Source organism: Marmota monax, unplaced genomic scaffold, assembly GCF_021218885.2.
Source record: "Marmota monax isolate L192 unplaced genomic scaffold, Marmota_monax_Labrador192_F-V1.1 WCK01_AAM20220418_F8-fsc00010, whole genome shotgun sequence".
NCBI classification, from domain to species: Eukaryota; Metazoa; Chordata; class Mammalia; order Rodentia; family Sciuridae; genus Marmota; species Marmota monax.
In genome coordinates, this window is record NW_026692321.1 from 21045956 (window position 1) to 21065051 (window position 19096).

Genomic DNA, 19096 nt, shown 5'->3' on the forward strand with positions numbered 1-19096 from the left:
TTTTTATACATGGTAATATTCAATTGTTCTCTTATTAGATATGGAATTACTTCTCCATCATCTTCTAAAATTGCCCAAATAATTACTTGTGTATCATTAAGAATTCGTGAATTTAAACATATTTTTGGGTTTTAATTAATCACAATTATTATCCTGTAGAAACTCAAGTTGTCACATCTTTGGTCAGTGGGAACTTCCAGAGCAAAATGAAAATAAGGTGATCGTAGTGGGGTCAAAACATCTCTACCACCTATCTCAACTCTTTAAATAATAGAGTGATGTGCCTTTCTTCACAATCTAATCTGATATTGGCTCTATAATTAGATAGGCAACTCAAAACCACCAAAGGAATACTATGGAATCAGACGCCCTGGTAAATATTATTATAATAAATACCTTTTGTTTTAAAAGTCTTGTTTTATTCCTTTGTTCTGTTGCAAGTGCAAAAAAAGAAAGAAATCAATTTCTGTAAGTATGCACTTGAGAATGAAACTGGTTCTATTTAATGGCAGGACAATATGGGACCCCTCAGTGATGAGAGAAAATTTAACCTTTTAATTTTAAAACAAAGCACAAAGAAAGGTGCACAAAGCAAATGTAAAACATACTTAGTGGGTCATTAAAAAGCAAATACCCATTTAGCCACTGCCCAGGTCAAGAAACAGAACATTGCCCCTGACTTCATAAGACCCTCAATGGCCTCTCCATTTTCAGTGCCTTCCTTACTCCTAAAAGGAATTGTCTCCTGGCTTCTCTCATAATCACTTCCTTGCATTTCTCAGTAGTTTTATTACCCAAATGTGCATCACCCCTAGGTATAGTCGTTAATCTTGACCATTAAAATTTAAAAAAAGAAATTGTTTCTTTAAACCTATAGAATCCTCTGTTCCTTATTTTATCTTTTGAAGACTCTGGACCACATGGTCTATATCTTTTCTCTGGATTTTGCTGATTGCAATCCCATGGCACAATTCAACATGTGCCTCTCTCCTGCAAATTCCCAGCTGGGTCTCTTTGCAAGACTTTAGGTGGGGTTCTTTCATCAGGAGGTATTTTATGTCTAATTATCACTGTCTTTTTTAATATTAGCACTTGTTGAAGCTCAGGGTACAGGTCCATTTATTAATCAGGAGCTGTAAAACTATGCTATTTTAATTATATCTTTTTATCCTAATTTTTTTAAAGAGAGAGAGAGAGAGAGAGAGAGAGAGAGAGAGAGAGAGAGAGAGAGAATGAGAATTTCAATATTTATTTTTTAGTTTTTTCTGCGGACACAACATCTTTGTTTGTATGTGGTGCTGAGGATCGAACCCGGGCCACACACATGCCAGGCGAGCGCGCTACCGCTTGAGCCACATCCCCAGCCCTTTTTTATCCTAATTTATAAACTGGAATACATTTATAAAGGATACTTGCTCTCATTTCAATTCCGTTACTCCAGTCACATAGGAAAGATACTACCAATGCTCAATTCTTTCTCCTTACAAACAATTTTCAAGATATGGGATTAGTTCTTTATCATCTTCTAAAGTTGCCCTAATCACAATTATTATTCTGTAGAAGCTCAAGTTGTCAGATTTTTGGTAAGTGAGAGCCCCTCCCGAGTCCTTTTGATCCTCAAAGACATGGCACAACAAAATGTTTCTTTTCCAGACCTAGAATCAGATGTTTTCTTAAAAGCCCTGGTTTCCATGAGTGGCAACAGGTATTGTAAACAGGAGAGCCAGGTGCTGTGGCTGCTTACTGCTACTGGGTGGGTGATTGTTTCTAGGCTGTTCTAGTGAGCAGAGCTAGGAAATCGATGTGTGTTGTGTGTGTGTGTGTGTGCGTGTGTGTGTGTGTAAACGGGATAAGCCTACATCCATATGAAACACACACTTATGCCTGGTGAAGTCATATGAATTTTTTCCAATTATATTCGGAATTAAATTTTTTTTAAAAATTTAACCTCTTCTATATTACATCTGTATTTCTCCACATTGAGAATCATGTTTCTCAAGAACACAGATGATAATGGAATTAGAAAATCCTATCATTTTAATTTAGCTTTCCTTATACACACAACAGCATTAGAAAAACAATACTTACTCTACTATCATCATTATTAATATAAAAATTGAGAGGAATTAGAGAACTTTTTGGTACATGTACACTCTATTCTCCTATCATTTCTTGTACTACATCCACATTGTGGGGCATTCTGTCATTACACACGTCACTCTTTGCTGTTTAACCCTTCTTTGCTATTAGTTCTATAAGTACTATGTTTAATGGTCATGAAAGCACTTATGTTGATGTTTCTATTCTTATTTTTATTTTCTGAATCTTGTTTTTAAAGTAGATTTCAAAGGAAGAAATATTTGTTGAGTTCTTGGATGTTGATACTATTTCTTCCCTAGAGTAGATTAAATATGCTACTCTATTTTCTTCTGACTTAGAACTGTTACTGTTTTAAAAATTCTGATAATTTAAATTTCCTTCTTTAACAAATCACTTGCTATTTTCCTTAGGTGCCCATTTTTTTTTCTTTTTCTTTGACATCCATCAATTTTCCCAGAATATGTGTTGCTATAGCTCCTCTGGGTCAGTGTTCTTGGGTGTGTACTGCACTCCTTTAATAAGCAGTTTTGATAAGGATCGTTGCCTTGACTTACAGTTTTAAGTATTGGTTTTGTTCCAGTTCTTTGGTTTTCTTCTTCAGGGATTACTGTTACCTGTACAGTGGATTTTTTTTTTTTAACCCTTCCTTGATGGATGTCACCTTCTTGATATTTAAAAATGTCATTCTTTTCACTTTCTATTTTGGGTAAGGCATTAACTGTTTTATTTGCTCTTCATTCCTTTTAGTTTAATATTTCATTTCTGAAAATTTTCCTTTTATTCCAAATTCTTTTCTGAGAGCTACATCACCTAACTTTTGAGCTTTTTTTTTTTTTTTTTTTTTTTTTTTTTTTTTTTTTTAAATATTTATTTATTTATTTTTCGGCGGACACAACATCTTTGTTTGTATGTGGTGCTGAGGATCGAACCCGGGCCGCACGCATGCCAGGCGAGCGCGCTACCACTTGAGCCACATCCCTAGCCCCCACTTTTGAGCTTTTAAAACATTGATTCATATTATTTTTACGTCTTGGGTCATGTCCTCAGTGTCTTAGCTCATGTTGAAATCAGAGTTTATTGTTTTGACTTAGACCAGGACAGATCTTTCTGGTAGGCTATATTTTCTACAGGGGTGTTATTCTGCCCTCTTTGTTCTTTTTTTTTTTCTTATTGTAATTTTGTACAGGATTTGACCTTGATACTTCTCTGCTATGTGTTTTTATGTGAAATTAATTTTCCTGAGCTTTTGGGGGTCAGGAACTTTTTGAACTTCCCGGGGCACCCTCTGCTCTCTCCTGTGAACCTGAGAACATGGCGGCTTGTACTCCAGGCTTCTGGCTCTGCCCACTTTACCTGGATATCCTCTTATTTTTTTGTCTCTACAATCCCCATCCTACTCAATACTGACTCACTTCTAGAAATTTCTTCTCAGTGTGGATGCTTTCCTGGGAAGGAGACCTGGCCAGATTCCTCGGGGCCCTTCAGCTCTTTCCTTGGGCCCCTTGTGCTCAGGCACCTCTGGGTGGGGCAGAGCCTCTCCCACTTTAGCAGCTGCTCTTCTTGGGGCCCCCTGTCCTGCCCTCTCCTTGCTCTTGTACCAATGCTACCATACTGTGTATGATGTGAGGTGATGCTTTGTCCTCACTCACTTGTATTTTAGAGTCTGAGGAGGAAAAATTGTCATTGAATTTTGTTGTAAGTGTAGTTGAAGGGTTTTTGGTTTTATATAGAATTTCTCTGTTTTAATGTAGGGATTCAGAGAGATAAAAATTCTAGGCTGTTACCACCATCACAGCCTTTTTCTGAGTCTTCGAAAAAAATTTACAGCGTGAAAAAAAATCGGAGCTCATTTGCTAGGATCAACCTCTTTATAGCACTTATTTGGACAGATCCCCCCACCTGCTTTTTTTACTCCTGGATTTTCATTTTCATTTCACCTCAGGGATGTCCCCAGTGACCATGGCCTTGAATCTGCTGCTACAGCATCTTCTACCTCTCCTGGAATCAACCCACTAAGCATAATTTTATCTTTTCTTGGTAGGGCTCCCCAAACTTAATGAGTTATTTAGGGCGATCTGACCCTTCGCTAAATGATCCCAGGCATAAATATTTTACATGGATTCATTTCTTCTCTGCTTCCTCAGAATCTCAGCATGTCTTCTTCTGTTTAATCTTACTTTACAGTGTCAGGTGAGAGTGGTCTTTCCCTGTTTCAGGCTGAAGAGCACTCAGTCTTTACTTTGCAGTTGTGAAAAGTATTTAAATGTTGGTATTCATATTTGGTGGATGGTGGAAGGTACTGGAAGTCTAACTTCAGAGAAAAGGATCTTATTGTGATTCTGAATGTTTAGGTCTTCATTCCAATATGTTTAATTACAGTATATTTTTGTAACATCTCCACTCCCCAATAAACTTAGCTCTCACAATCATGTTAGGTCAGTGGATAAGGATGGGGGAAATTTGTTACTTTTATGTCATAAGATAGTGAATCATGTAGAAAAGTTAAACAACAGACCTGTGATGACAGAGCCAATCGGAGGATGAGTGAGGAGGAATGTGTCACTCTGGCTCTTTCTACAACACAGTTTTCAGTTGAATTTCCCATGTTCTCAGAATGAATTTCCTTGTGTGTACATATGTGCACATATACACAGATGTGCCTTATTCGATGCATGCAGTTATGCTTGTGCATGCACCTGTACCTGTGTATCTGTGCACAAGTGTACACCTGAACAGCTCACTCTGCCCTCCCCACTCCTTCCTGCAAAGCTTTCTGGTCATTTCTCTGTCGTTCTTTTTTTTTTTTTGATAGTGAGAAGTTAAGGCGGTGATGATGCTCCTTATATTATCAGCCTGCCTTTTGCTAGATGTGCTCACATGCATAATCTAGTTTATACTTTTACTTCTTGGTCTTCCTCTAGACAGGAGAGATGCCTGACGATGCTGAAGTATCCCAGGGGACAAAGACCTGAAGCCCATGTTCCTTCCGGCTGGGAGCTAGACAGATCTGAGAGTGAGCTGGCTCCCCATCAAAGGGGTGGCAAGTCAGGGCTGTTGAGATAAAAGCTGCTTTCAGGACTGAATTACCCTAAACAGCTCTGACACCCCGCAATCTGTAGGAGTTAATGGCTCCTGTGATGGCTGCTGTGTTGTGTGCTCAACCACCCCCTGCTCCCCGAGGGAAAGTCACTGACACATGGGAGAAGAGAAAGGTCACAGAAAAAACACTATCCTGAAAGCAGAGCTGTAAAAATTAAGTTAAGGGAGGCTTTAGGGCTAATTTGGTTACTCCCAAGTTGGCTTTGGGCCAAAGCTGTGCTAATAAAGCATTGATGTTGACATGGGTACCTAGCATTCACCCATCTGTGGCTATGCATAGGACTTGGGGCTGAGGCTTAAGTGGGAAGTGGTGGTGGAGTTTCAGAACCAGCTATGCCCCACTCAGGCCTGAAGAGTCATGGACTTGTGCATTCGGAAGTTTTTATATAAAAAGTGGGAAAGAAGACTTGATCTAGTGTAGCACCCATGGGGTTATGTCATAAGGATTTGCTGCCTCCTAAGAGAGAGAGAGAGGCAACCATGTGGGAGTCCAGGCCCCTGCACTGCTGTACTTTAGAGGATCTGGCCTATTGTTTGGCCAAACTCACAGAGTAAAATCCTTACAAGGGCCCTTGGGACTGTAATGCCTCTGGGAGATGGGTTGATGGAAGTACAGGCAGCCCAATTGGCAGGGGATTTGGAGCTAGAAAGAACAAATGTTCTGCCAGGTCTAGGTCCCTGAGCATCTCAGATGAATTGGACAGGGAGACACCACGGAGGGTAAGAAATCCCAAAGTCAAGGGCAGAAAGGAAATCAGTGAGGCATTAGGATCAAACAGTGGCCAAACAGAAAAGGTGAAGAATTCAAGATCAATAGGCTAGAGAAAGAAGGGAAGAGATGGTTCTCTGATGGTTCTCTCTGTTCTCGACCTATAATGTGGTCATGTGTTTTGTAACCATAGGACAATAAGTATGAAGAAAAGACCAAGAAGACCACAGAGCCATGAATCCTGATATTACCAGGCACTGAAATAATAATAGTCTAGTCCCATAACAAAAATAATAGTCTAGTCCCATAACAAAAATAATTAACATCAATAGTCTTCTATAAAATAATTTTTGTTATGGGACTAGACTCTTTCTTGGGTCCCCAACCATTGGTTGGGTCCTCCTTCAGTCTGATTGGAGCATCTTTTATCAAGACCTCTATTCTACTTTCAATGAAAGCTCCACTGACCAGAGAATCCTGCTGCTCTCAAATAGCAAAGCCAGTGGCTTGAGACCAGGTTCCCATTGCTTCTTTGGATGCTGCACATGGCCTTCAACTCCCAGGTCATTCCCACTGACCCAGAGAGTTCAGTGGAGGCACACTCCCCTTCTCCACTCACCCTCTGCTGTGTCTCAGCACACTTTATGGTCAAGGTCTCTAGAGCTTATGAGAGTGGTATCTATGTTGTGGAAGGCCTTGAAGTTTCCCCAGGGCACACCAGTTACGAACAAAAATTGGGACTCTAATACCAGTAACCATAGCATTTCCTGGTTCTGCCCTGATACACACTTGAAGGCCCCTGAAACTTTCTTGCTTAGTACTCTATTGTGCCAGGCACGGTGGTGCATGCCTGTAATCCCAAGTGGCTTTGGAGGTTGAGGCAGGAGGATTGTAAGTTTGAGGCCAGTCATAGCAACTTAGGGATGCTCTGTCTCAAAATAAAAAGTAGAAAGGGCTGGGGTTGTGGTTCAGTGGTTAAGTGGTTAAGCACCCCTGGATTTAATTCCTGGTATGAAAAAAAAAATTCCGTTGACACAACACACATGCACACACCACAGTGCTCTGTTGCTGTCATCTATGTTCCCTTCCTTTTCTTCTGAGCACATCACATTTTGAAACTATGTCATGTGTACACACTAGCATGTGCACCCTCTGAGAAGGGGACTTGCTCTGTTTTATTCCCTGCCTTGTGTCCAGGACCTAAAAGTGTCAGTCACATAGGAAGTGGTTAATACATTTTTGTTAAATTAAAGACAAGCAAAACAAAATAGAAACAAGAGATTAGGCCACATACCAGGCCCAAACCCAGTTGGGTAGTCAGAGGGGGAGGTCATATATACAGAGGGATCAGTGGGGCTTTTGGCCCTCCTGAGCTCCTGTATTCATATTAGAGCCATGAGGGAGGGTTAAGCAGAGTAGTTCTGGTAGTAAATAGATATTTGATGGAAGCTACTTTGTAGCATGAATGAAAGAAGGTAGGCTCCCAAAGAACTGGACATACACCTTCACACACTTTCTGGATCACACATACACACGTACACACACACCAGCACACACTCACACACACACAGCTGAGACACAGAGGGCCCTGCAGTCTTTGAGAAAACATGGGAGTCCCACTCTTTAGCAGCGGGAACACCCCACTACCCCAATGGTTGACGGAACTGACCAGTTGAGAGACTGAACGGACAGGTTAGCAGGATCAAAATCAGGAAGCCACTCGAGGGGAAAGGAACAGTCCTCTTTTTCCAGGCAGCCATTCTGAGCCCTGGGGAGATTTTCTGATTCTCAGTTCCGTTGCTAGACTATGCCTTATGTTCTTTACATGTTAACGTCAGTCCTGGGATATGATCATTTAATCTGTGAGTCACTTACAGACAAATAATAAGTAGAAGAACACGATATGTTCTCACCTTATTATGAAGGCCCTGTCAACATTCACTATAAAAACAAATCAATTCTCTCCAATCTCGTCACTTGTGTTTGTGTAAAAATATTTTTTATGGAGAAGGTTCCAGAGCTTCCATGACTCCCAATATCTTGACAAGCTTTAAAAGACAAAAGAGATCCTGTTTCCATTGATAGTGATGCCTGGGTCCTTTGGGAGCAACCTTCTACCTGGAAGTCATTTATTTATTCAGAGTATAGCATGAGGGTTTTACATGGAAATTGGTTTGGGGAATTCACTAAAGGAGAGGATCCAAAATATGAAATATTCTCCTTTTCCCCTGGGGCAAGATTTGCTTGAAACTTTTATAAAAAATAATGAAGACAGTATACCTAGATGCACAGTTACATGTATGTACCAAAGAGCGTTCAGCTTGTAGGAGGAGATGGATCATAAATACCTTAAATATTTAGAGATGGCAACATTTGAGGGTTGATTGAATTGGCCCAAAATTTTAGGTTATACATTTTGCTAATAATGTTAATAGCAGTACCACACAACATTTTATATTAGAAAAGTATTTTATAACTCTTGAAGCCATTAGAAATGGTCTTGTTTGCTCACTACAATATACAGCTTTGAGAAAGAACCATGGTCTCTAGGATTCTTTGCTATACTGGGACACTCAGCAGGTGCTTCTTGAATATACAAATTCCTGTGAGATATTGAACAGTCGGGTTTGAGCTGGATTTTGGGAATTCTTTTTTTTTGGTACTGGTTATTGAACCCAGGCCCTCAAGCATGCTTGGCAATTGTCCTATCACTGACTGACATTCTCAGCCCCTTCTAAAAAATTTTATTTTGAGACAGGGTCTCTCTAAATTGCCCAGGTTGGCCTTGAACTTACAATCCTGCCTTAACCTCCCCAGTTGCTGGGATGACCTGTGAGAATCCCCAGGGGGCTCTCAGGGTTTCCTGGTGATTGGGTGATCTCTGGCACACAACCATTGTAGAATGGTTCTGAGATGGTCTCCTGTCTCCTGATGTCCACATCCTACCTAATCCCCTACCTTTGAGCATGGGTAAGACGTGTGAGTTGCTTTAACCAATAGAACATGAAAAGGTGATGGGATGTCATTTTCATGACTTTGAAATTGTAACTTCTGTCCTGCTAGCTGGCTTACTTTTTCCTCCCTCCCTCCCTCCCTCCTTCTCTCTACTCTACTAGCTTCAATAAAGCAAGCTGCTGTGGCCAGGAGAAACTAAGGGTGGCCGGAACCTGCAGGAACTGCCAACAACCATGTGGACTTGGGAAGGAATCCTCCCCCAGTCAAGCTTTTGGATGAGTCCCCAGCCCTAGCTAACACCTTGAAGCAGAACACCCTGCTGAAACATAAGAAACAGATTAACAAATAAATGTGTTGTAAGCCACTGTGTGTATGGTAATGTGTCTCAAAACAATAGATAACTACACACTCATTCAAAGTCCCTCTCCTAAAGTTTGGCTTTCTTTTTTTAAAGCACCCAGCAGGGAGGGTACTTACTGGCTGGGCTGAATTCTACCTGGGCTTTCTCTCCTCCTTGACTTGGTGATCGCTAAGGCAGTTTCACCTCTTCTTTTCCTTTTGGGAGGGGAAAGCAGGGAAGACTCCCTTTTGTAATTAAGCATTTTAGCCTCTGTCCTCCTGGATCCTCTGTCCAGCTCAGACCTGGATGAATTTAGAAAGTCACACTCCTCTGTGAAGGCCAATGACGCTTGGCTGCAACAAGCAGGGAGCGGGCAGGCTCTGAGGGGATGGGGGCTCGCTTTACAGGCAGAAGCAGCGAGTCTGGGAGAAGACTGATGATTAAAAGTGCTCTTCCTAAACAGCCAGTGCTTAATGCACTCCTGCTGATGGAGGGGCCCTTTGTGTGCCGCTGGTCTTTGAGCTAAATGGTCTTAATCAAGCAGTGCTGAGCCTGGAGTTCCTGGATCATTTGTTGTCTCCCACTTATGTAACCTGTCACTGAAACAAATGGGAAAAAACAACATGTGTTCTCAGACCAGCTGAGCAACAGGAAGGGAACGGCTCCCGCCGGCTGCTCGGGGGAGCCACGGCCCCCTATGGCATTAGGTGACTTGCCAGTAGCTTTGCCCTAGTTCCACCACCACGGAGTGTTTGGCTGGAGTTCATGAGGCTTTCTGGACTCTGTCGGAGCTGACTGGAGTGCTCTGAAGTGACTTGAGGCCTGGCTTTCTCACAGGACACTGGGTTTCTTTTTGAAAATAATTGGTTCAGAATAATTGGTCATGCCCCATTCAGGACAGGACCAAGTCAGAGCTGTGGGTTGGGAGGGCCACTGGTCCTAATTCTAGATGGGATCAGAATCAGAGACTGAGGAAGAGACCAGAATCTCTCTTGTGCTGGGAGAACTGTGGCTTCACTTGGGGCTCATGTGGCACAGCTCTGGGTGGCCCATTTTTCCTGTGCAGTGCTTGACTTGGTCATAGTCACAGTCCCCGAGGTACCCTGAGCATGCCTGTTAGACTGAACTGGAGTCTATACAAGTTCTTTTTCTAGGACCAGGATTCAGGGAGAGCAGAGCTGTTGTGTGTGTCTAGCACTGAGCTGAGTCTTCTGAGAGGGAAGAGAAAGAGCCCGTGTGGACGCCCACATAGGTGGCTCCCAGTGTTGGTGAGCAGTCGGGTGACATTTGGTATCGTTCCTAGGTGGTGTGGGTTTAGAGAAAGGAAGGCTTTGGAGTTGCAGCCTTGACTTTGAACACTGGCTCTGCAGTGGATTATTAGGGGGTCACCTACCCTCTGATCCTCTGTTTCATCTGTTTTAAAAGAGATGGGGACCATGGCCATGCCTCATGAAGCTTACTCTGTCAGTCACCTCTCCAAACCTTTGACACACATCAATTTATATGACCCTCCTATCAAACCATGCAATGTAAATAAGGATAATAAATACACCAATTTTTGCTATAAGGAAGCAAAGTGCAGAATGGAGAAGGGAGATACTTCACGTGAGTGGTGTGGCTGAGATTTCGAGCAGGGCTGTGGCCTTAAACCTGTGCTGCATTGCTTCCTCATAGTGGTGTCCACCCTCAGGGCTCAGCAAGAATCAAGGAGAAGGATGCTAAATGTGCTTAGGAACAGCCGGTAGATCTGTGTACAAATGGAACTTGGTGGCTAACAAATGGTGGCACATACACCAGGAAGTTCTGTTGCTGGTGGGTGCTCTGCCTGCAACCCAGTCTTCAGTTCTACCCTGTCACTGTCAGCCGGTCCCTGGGGAAGTGCTTTCTTTCCCTTGGCTACCGAGCAGACTCTGGTCCTTGGAGTTGGCCACTTCTTGGGGATGGATGGTGACTGGCTGTCTCATAGGCAGGGCCTCTTCCACTGGGAGAAACTTGTTCATGTGAGTAAAGGGATCACCAAGTCCCCTAAACCTTGGGGACACTAGCTCCTGGGGGTAGGGGCAGTGAGATGCACCCAAATGAAAAGTGGGGAGGATGGGGAGGATGCCAAACTTGATGCAGTGACTGGGAGCCTAAGCCTTGCTAAGGCTGGTGCCTCCGGTGTCACCATTCCTATGCTTGCTATAAAGAGGTGATGAGCTAAAATTAGCAAAATAAAAGAACACACAGCACAGGGGTAGACAGCAGCTGGCTGAGCAGGGGAGTGGCTGGTGCCCTGGTAGTTTCCAAGGGTTGTATCTAGGGTCTTATCCCTCCCTCTCCTTAAAGAGTTGTTCCCCTTGGTTGAAGGGGTGCTAACAGAAGTGCTTCCAGGTGCACTCGCGAAGGCTGGGGTGCATGGAGGAATGCCAATTAGGGGCAATTATCAGCTTTCTTATAGGAGTGGGTACGCTGCCTTCCTGGTGTACTGTCTTAAATGTTAGTGAAAATGCTGATGTTCTGTTTAAGCAAAAACTAATATAAGAAGCAGGGTTTTTCAGAACGAAGAGATCCTTTTAGAACACCTTTCCAACAAAGGGATTTCTCTCAGGTTACTTTATCACAACTTTGCCCTTCTAGATATTATTATTGGCCTAGAAAACTTTTAATTTCTGCATGATTTGAAAGAAACTTGCTCTTTAGCCTTTTATAAAAGTTGTATAACACTGCAAATTACTTAACTTCTCTGGACCTCAGTTTCCTCATCTGTTAAAGGGGGCTAATGTTATGGCACCAACAAATAAGATAATGAGCAAACTTCCTGCCCCAGGGAATACTCAGGGAACAGCAGTTACTATCCCTGTGTGATGAGAGAATGACGTAACACCAGGCCTTTGCTCTTTGTTACAAACTTAAAAGATGCTGTGTGGCTCTGAGCCCACTTTACCACCTTCCCCAGGCCCAGGCTGCTCCTCTGCAATGAGTTTGGGCTGCAGTCCTGGGCTGCTAAACTTTGTTGCTAACCAAGCCTTCCTGAAGGGTTATCTGAGATGTGAACTCTGGCCTCCCACTCCCAGGCATTCCACAGGGCTGCAGGGGCCCAGAAATCGGCATTTTTAAAAAAAATAAACATTTATTTATTTATTTTGCAGTAGAATGCATTTTGACATATAGTATACAAATGGAGTAAGGGAGTTGTCGGAGCTCCCTTACTTATTCCTCTGGCTGTACAGGTTCAGAGTTCCTCCAGTAGTGTAATGATACATGTATGTAGGGTAATGATGTCTGTCTCTTTCTACCATTCTTCCCGTCCCCACAACTCCACCCCTGCCCTCACTCCCCTCTACACAAACCAAAGAAATTTGCATGTTTACTAAGCAGCACTTGCAGATGCCCCCCTCAGCATGGTGAACCAGGTGCAGATGATATGAGGACAGTGGAGAAACCCTGGCCTGTATCTAGGTCCCTGGTGGGCTGAATAGCTCACTGCTGCATTGGGAAGGCCTGGACTATGCCCATAATTGGGCAATTCTAGGATACTGTTGATGACAAGAGCTTAACTTGAGTGGCTCTCTTGCTCCCCCCACCCCGACTAGTCTCCTGACCACTCACATCTTGGGACTTGTCTCCTGACCACTCACATCTTGGGACTTCCTGCCTCCCAAACTGGCATACGGTGAAGAACAATGACTAAAAGAAGGCATCTTGGCTTCCTCTCGACCCCCAGCCTGGTATGGGGTGATTGTGATGCCAACAAGCGATGAGACCATGGGACCTTTTAGAACTGGATTTGAACACCTTAGTTAGGAGCAGGTGAACCAAAGGGAAGGGGCCTTCCTACAGGGGTGTGTCGCTGAAGTAAACTTGGCCAGGGAGGCAGGGGTCTGTGTGCAGAAGGCTCCGAGGGAAACAAAGCCCACCGAGTGGGAAGATGGGCTCTGGGGAAGGGGTGGCCCACAAAGCCTGCCTTGCAATAATGCCGTCATCCTTAGAAGGGCGTGCTTGGAACATAATGGCTCTAACTACAAATTCTATTAACTCTAATAGTTGTTCTGTGGTGAATGGATAATGCATTTAGCAGAAATAGACCCAATCAATTTATATGAAACACATAAAACTTTCTCATTGGAATTGGCATCTGTTCTTGAATCACAGGAGCATGTGTGGAAATGGACAGTCTGTCACCCTGACTCCTGGGCACATTAGCTGGGCCACAGGTTAATTGGAGAGATGGACCAAATAAAGCTACAGCTCCCTTACGCCAAATCCCGTCGGCCCTCAGAATCGTGGGGCTAGGAATGGGAAGGGACTTGGAGACTGTCTACCTCAAACCTGACTTTGTGAAAACAGCAATATCTGCCCTTGTCTGTGTTCACATCAGTCCTTCTCACCCCAGGTGCTACTAATCTGCTACTGGAAGGTTCATTGACATGTCCAGGAGGTCATGTGAGGTGGAGTGGCCCCAGGAATGGAGCTTGCTAGTGCAAACCAGCCGGGACCCCTTGCAGAGCTTTGGACCCCTGATCCTCTTTTCTTACAGGATTCTACATTTCATTGCTTTTCTCCCCACTTTGGCAAGAGATACACACTACACTCTGAAAATGGTGAAGCAAACTGTTACCAGATGATTTAAAGGCAAGGATGTGGTTTTAAAGACAGGACTCCACAGCTGGAACTGTGGGATTGGGTCTCATGTTCACTGAGCTGAAGCCCTTTAGATCTTCCAATGTAGCATCTGAGCTCCAAGGAGAGGGCAGAGGCGTGTTGGCCCCTGGGGACTGCTTGTCCTCACCCGGGCTTTTCAGGCAGGGAGGTGGCAGGGCATACTTATATCCCCGCACCTCTAACATCGTCTCTTACCACAAGAGAGGGAGACAGAGAGAGAGACAGAGACGGAGACAGGGAGAGAGGGAGAGGTGGTGGTGGGGGCGGGAGAATGAGAGGGAGGGAGGGCAAGGGCCGGCTCTGCAGCCGTGATTGCATTATCCCAACCATTTGGTTAGCGTAATTGCATGTGCAAAGCTGACAAATGTAATTTCCCTGGACTTAATACTTGCCCCATTTTCTCCTTCAGCTTCTTCATCTGATTAGCTAAAGTGACTCAGAGGCTTCCGAGAACCCCTTGTGAAGCACCTGGACAGCCTTTACCCTGACGAGACGCTCCAGCGGCTCAGTCTGCCCCCGCTGGGCTCGAGGTGAGGGAGTCAGGCTGAATGGCTTGGGGGACATGAGGCGTATTTAGGGAAATTTGGGAGCTTTGTGACTAACGTTTCCCAAAGGCCTGATTTGGCCTTTGTGTTTCTAGGGGTGGCTCTAACACCTGCCTGGAGGAGAGCAGAAATGCCACCAGCCACCCCTGTTCCAGCTCAGCAGAAACTGACAGCGCTGAACTTTGGAAAGAAAATCTTATTATCTTGTCTCCTCGATTCTTTGTCACAGCGTTGGGAGCTGATTCGTTTACTGATCATGCAGGGGCTCTTATCGGGGCACTCTCCTACCTCTTCCCATTTTGGTGTTTATCTCTGACAGGAGACGTTTGTACCTGGCCGTGGTTTAGCTGGGTGAGAGGGTGTGCACTTTGGGTTCACGCCCTGGCCCCGCTCCCTGCCAGCCAGGGGACTCTGAATTCCTTTTCGGCTTTTTCTTTTTCCCTATGATGGTAACAACAGTAACCATCTCAGGGCTAATGTGGGGACAAGTTGATGGGCAAAGCCATGTTGTAGCCCAGGATCAGGGCCACTCAGTGTTTGTTCCTTTTCTTCCCCCACACCAGGCCCTGTCCTTCCGTCCTTTTCTAGGGGTCCCTGCCAGGTTAGAAGCTCTGAGCTAGGTTACAACTGGCACTGAAGGCCCATCCTGCAGGTTCACGGGCTGCTCTCCTCCCCCAGGCCAGAAGCTCCAGAAGGGCGAGTCTGGTCAGCCTGATCCCTGTTGTAGCCACACACAGTGCTGGGAACAGGGGAGGTGCTAGGGACATGTTTTTGCTGGGTGATTATTTCTGAAGAGGTGTGGCCTGGCCTCGGTCTTCAAGAATCCTCAGGACCCCTCCTTGGCCCTCTTTGTTGGAGGCACATGACTCTAGTTCAATCAATCATCTACCAACCCTTTCCTGTTCTAGACTGGGAGCTCTTTGAGTTCCTCACCTGGGTCACATCTGCTCAGCATGTCTGAGCTCAGATCTGGCCACAGAGCAAGTGAGCCAGGACTGCAGGTGGGTCTGGAGAAAGCCAGGTGAGGGTAGGGGTAAGGTGGCCAGTTCCTCCTGACCATGAGGCTGAGTCCAAGGGTTAAGTGAACCTTTCCTGGGAAATTGCCCTCCAAACAGAGACACCCACACCTCCACAGAAAAATCTGGTTTCTTTCCTAAATTTATAAAGTTACAAATTTGTAAAAATTTCCTGAATTTATCACAAGGGGGTAGTAGTTGGCCAAAGGCGAACTCAGATTTGCAAGAATCTTTAGCAGGATGAAACTAGGGGTTTTAAGTCATGATGGAGAGATGTCTCCTGCTGCTGAGCACCCAAGCTGCTTTTCCATGGGGCAGTGGGCTCCTGGGAAAGTAGTGGCTCCTTCTTAGGTGTCCCAGAGCCTTCCCAAGGAGCCCCGGGTGGCTGATGAGGCTGCCCAAGGATGTATTTGGCTCAATGTCCTCTTCCATCCAGAAGTGAAGAGATCACTGGTCAGTAGCTACTGCCTGTATCTTGAGGTGGGCTGAGGACTTGGGGTGGAGATACTTGGTAGGCAAAGCTCGCATTTCAGTGGAAGTCACTCCCACCCCTCAGGCTCCACTCACTTCTAATTCTATTTGGAAGTGGTGGGGAGTCTTCACCACTTTTGAGCCATCCCGTGATTTCATTAGCCTGAGTGGCCATTGGGCAGGCCCTTATTGATTAGCCTTTTAGGGACAGTGGGGGTTATGTGGCAATAAACCCAGACTCAGGCAGGGTGGACGGCTGTGTCTTAAGTGCCAGCTGCAGGGCTGATGGCTGCTGACATCTGAGAACCCAGCTCCAGCCTCCGGCCGCCCACCAGTCAATCAATAGATGTTTCTGGAGCCCTGCTATGTAATCAGTGCCGGTGGTTAGGCCAGAGCAGGGGGTTTGCTTCCATGTTTTCCTAACATACTGAAAAGGAAAATTTGGTCTCTTTCCTAAGTTTATAAAGTTACAAATTTGTAAAAATTTCCTGAATTTATCACAAGGGGATAGTAGTTGGCCAAAGGCGAACATGTAAATGGATGTGAATTATTGGGATTGAGTGGCAGGAAGGGACACTGGGTGGGAAAGGTTGTAGGCTGCTTCCCTCAGGTTAGACATTTCCATGAACCATGAGGGCATTTGGAGAAATAGAGAAGGCTGGGCGTCCTGCAGGCTGGGCGTCCTGCAGGCTGGGTTCCCCTCTGTGTGGAAGAATGGAAAAGTTTTTCAGGTTCTAGTGGAAGGTGAAGGAGGCAGCAAAGGTCAGAAACAATAGGAAAAGCAACAAACTCTTTCCCATGGGGTTGGCAGTTGGGTTGGATCAGGCAGGAGACAGGGATGGGTGAGGGTCAGTCTTAAGGTAGCTTTTGGGAGGGGGACAGAAAGGAAAGGAGTTCTCCAAGGATTAAACAAAACTGACATTAATCAATAAGGGAGAATCAGTAAATTTAGTGGCAAAGTGTAGTCTCTACCTTATTTTTAATCCTTTGTACTGTATAAGAACTTTACATCATAAGTAGAAATCAGAGATTTATCATGTCTGTGTCATTGTGATAAACACGTTTCTTAGGAAAAAGAGAAAGAGAGTGCAGGTGGACTGTGTGCCGGGCAGAGGCTTCCGGAGGTTACTGGTGTCTGAAAAGCCTCACGTGCTCAGACCCTGAGGCCACCCTGGAGGAACCCTGTCACTTTCTGGGATGAGGTCTCTATGGCCTCAGCTTCTCTGGGGTTAGGCTCCCAGCCTCTGATCTCATAACCGCCAGGACCATCCACTGAATTTGGAGATAGGAAGAGTGACTGAGAAGTGGCACCTATCCCCATGACAAGTCCTCTAGCCTGGGGGACACTGATCAGAAGAGCTCTGTCAGGGATCCCGCTCTGGGGAGGCATCTGGGGCTTTGCTCTGGTAGGGTGGCCCACTCTTCTGTAAGAGCCTTGGCCTAGAGATCAACCCTCTTCCTGAAGAGAGGGAATCTGGTGGTCAGGTTTGCTTTCTTCAGTAGATGGAGGTAGTTTCAAGGAATTGAGTTGAGGAAAGAGTACCCGCTTGGTTCTCCCATCTGTGTGGGGCCTGGGGTTCCCCAGATGTGGAGGAAACTTGTTCCTTCACACAACTTCCGGTGGCTTCCATTGCTCAGGCAATAGGAGACGCTCACAGTTTTCTCTTGGGGCCTCCTAGCCAAAATGCAAGTGACGTTCCTCTTAAAGGTTGGCCGTATTATTCTTTGACCATAACTCCCCACCCCAGTCACAGCACGTACCTTTCTTCTGCCTTTTGAAACCAGAATTTACATTGCTCAAATTTGTGAGCTGAACCCTTACCTGTCGGGTCAAAGGTGGGAGGCTGTTCAGATGTATTTTTCGAGGTTTTCTGGTCCTTGTTTGGGTTTCTCTCAAACAGATTTCTCGATTTGGGTTCTGGGTTCTGTAGTATCTTGTCCTCCCCACTGACTGCAATGAGAAGACCCCACGGAATGAGTTAGATGAGGCTCAATTTCAGGGAGAGAGATGAGTTCACACTGGGGAAGGGGGAGAGATGATTGGGCTTAGGTTAAGGAGGGTAGTACAGCCATGGGTCCTTGGGGTTGGGCAGACAGAGGGCTGGGGCCGGGTGAACTCACTGGTGAGGTAGCAGTCCAGGCTGATGGAGATATTGTCAAAAGCCACGGTGGCTCGGGATCCTTGTCCCCACCATGCAACCATCTGCAGCCAGAACCTGTAGTGTCAAGAGGAATGTGTGTGAGAAGCAACCTGGGTGGGGGGATGGGGCATGCCCTAGAATGATGTCCAGCATTTGTGTGCTGGTCTCCTAGCTCAGAATTTCAGTTGAGCAACCTCTCCAACACTGAGCATAACTTTTTCAGAAGGATTGCCGATAGCTGGCGCCTCACCTTAAAAAACCAATTTGGAGTCCAGGGACTGGGCCCAGGACTCCCTGAAAACCAGAAGAGACCTCTTTTGCTTTCTGGGGTTACAGGAGTTATGCAAGTGTGGGTTTGATATTCAGCTGGTGCTTACCCATGGGATTGAAGTCATTATTAAAATATCAACATACTCTGTGTCAACCTTTAAAGAACACGAGTGCCCCTTGCTCGTCACTTCAGGCAAGGAAGCTCCTTCCCTGGTGCCCCCTGGGTTTTCCCACTTACCAGCAAACAAAGGGTTAATTCCTGGTGGTAGTGGCCTCAAGCATCCTGGGTCTTGGCCACCATCACTTGCAGTTCCCAACTGGTTGTTAAATATTAAGTGATATGGCTATTATTCCTGGGAGTGTTTGTAGCTAACAGAGTGGGTCATAAAGTGTTCATGATGACTCCTTGAGATCATGTTTCTTTCCAGCCTTTTCCTAGCCTTGGAGGGCCAGGTCCTCCGACTGCAGCCAGAGAAAGCTTTAGAGTGAAATAAACAGTGAAAAATACCTTTGGTTCATTTATTTCCTGGGAAATTACCCTCCTGTAAGGCTGTCAGCCAACCAGCTCTTTCCTGCTATAAAGTGAAGTTTTTCTGAGAACCCTGAAAACCTTTCTCGCCCTTCAGGAAGTCAATCCAGAATTACCTGCTGAAGAGTGTGAAGTGTATGGCATAGATGTTAAAATATTAAGAGAGGAAAGCCATGCCTGTCAGTTGGTGACTGGCTGAAGCCTGTAGCCATACAGTGGGATACTATTCTGCAGTAAAAAAAGAGCGGGCCAGGAGACGCGCTATAAAATAGATGGA

At 45.1% G+C, this 19096-nt stretch overlaps 1 protein-coding gene across 1 annotated transcript in view; it reads right to left on the bottom strand.

The window, feature by feature from the left end:
- The window catches only part of Alk (ALK receptor tyrosine kinase), a 668653-nt gene that overhangs the window by 55728 nt on the left and 593829 nt on the right, over positions 1 to 19096 (bottom strand). Inside the window, exons 10-11 of the mRNA XM_058578442.1 lie at positions 18001 to 18095; positions 17702 to 17830 (exon numbers count right to left, since the gene is read on the bottom strand). Of these exons, the coding sequence (XP_058434425.1) occupies positions 17702 to 17830; positions 18001 to 18095 (224 nt within the window). The remainder of the gene's footprint in view (positions 1 to 17701; positions 17831 to 18000; positions 18096 to 19096) is intronic.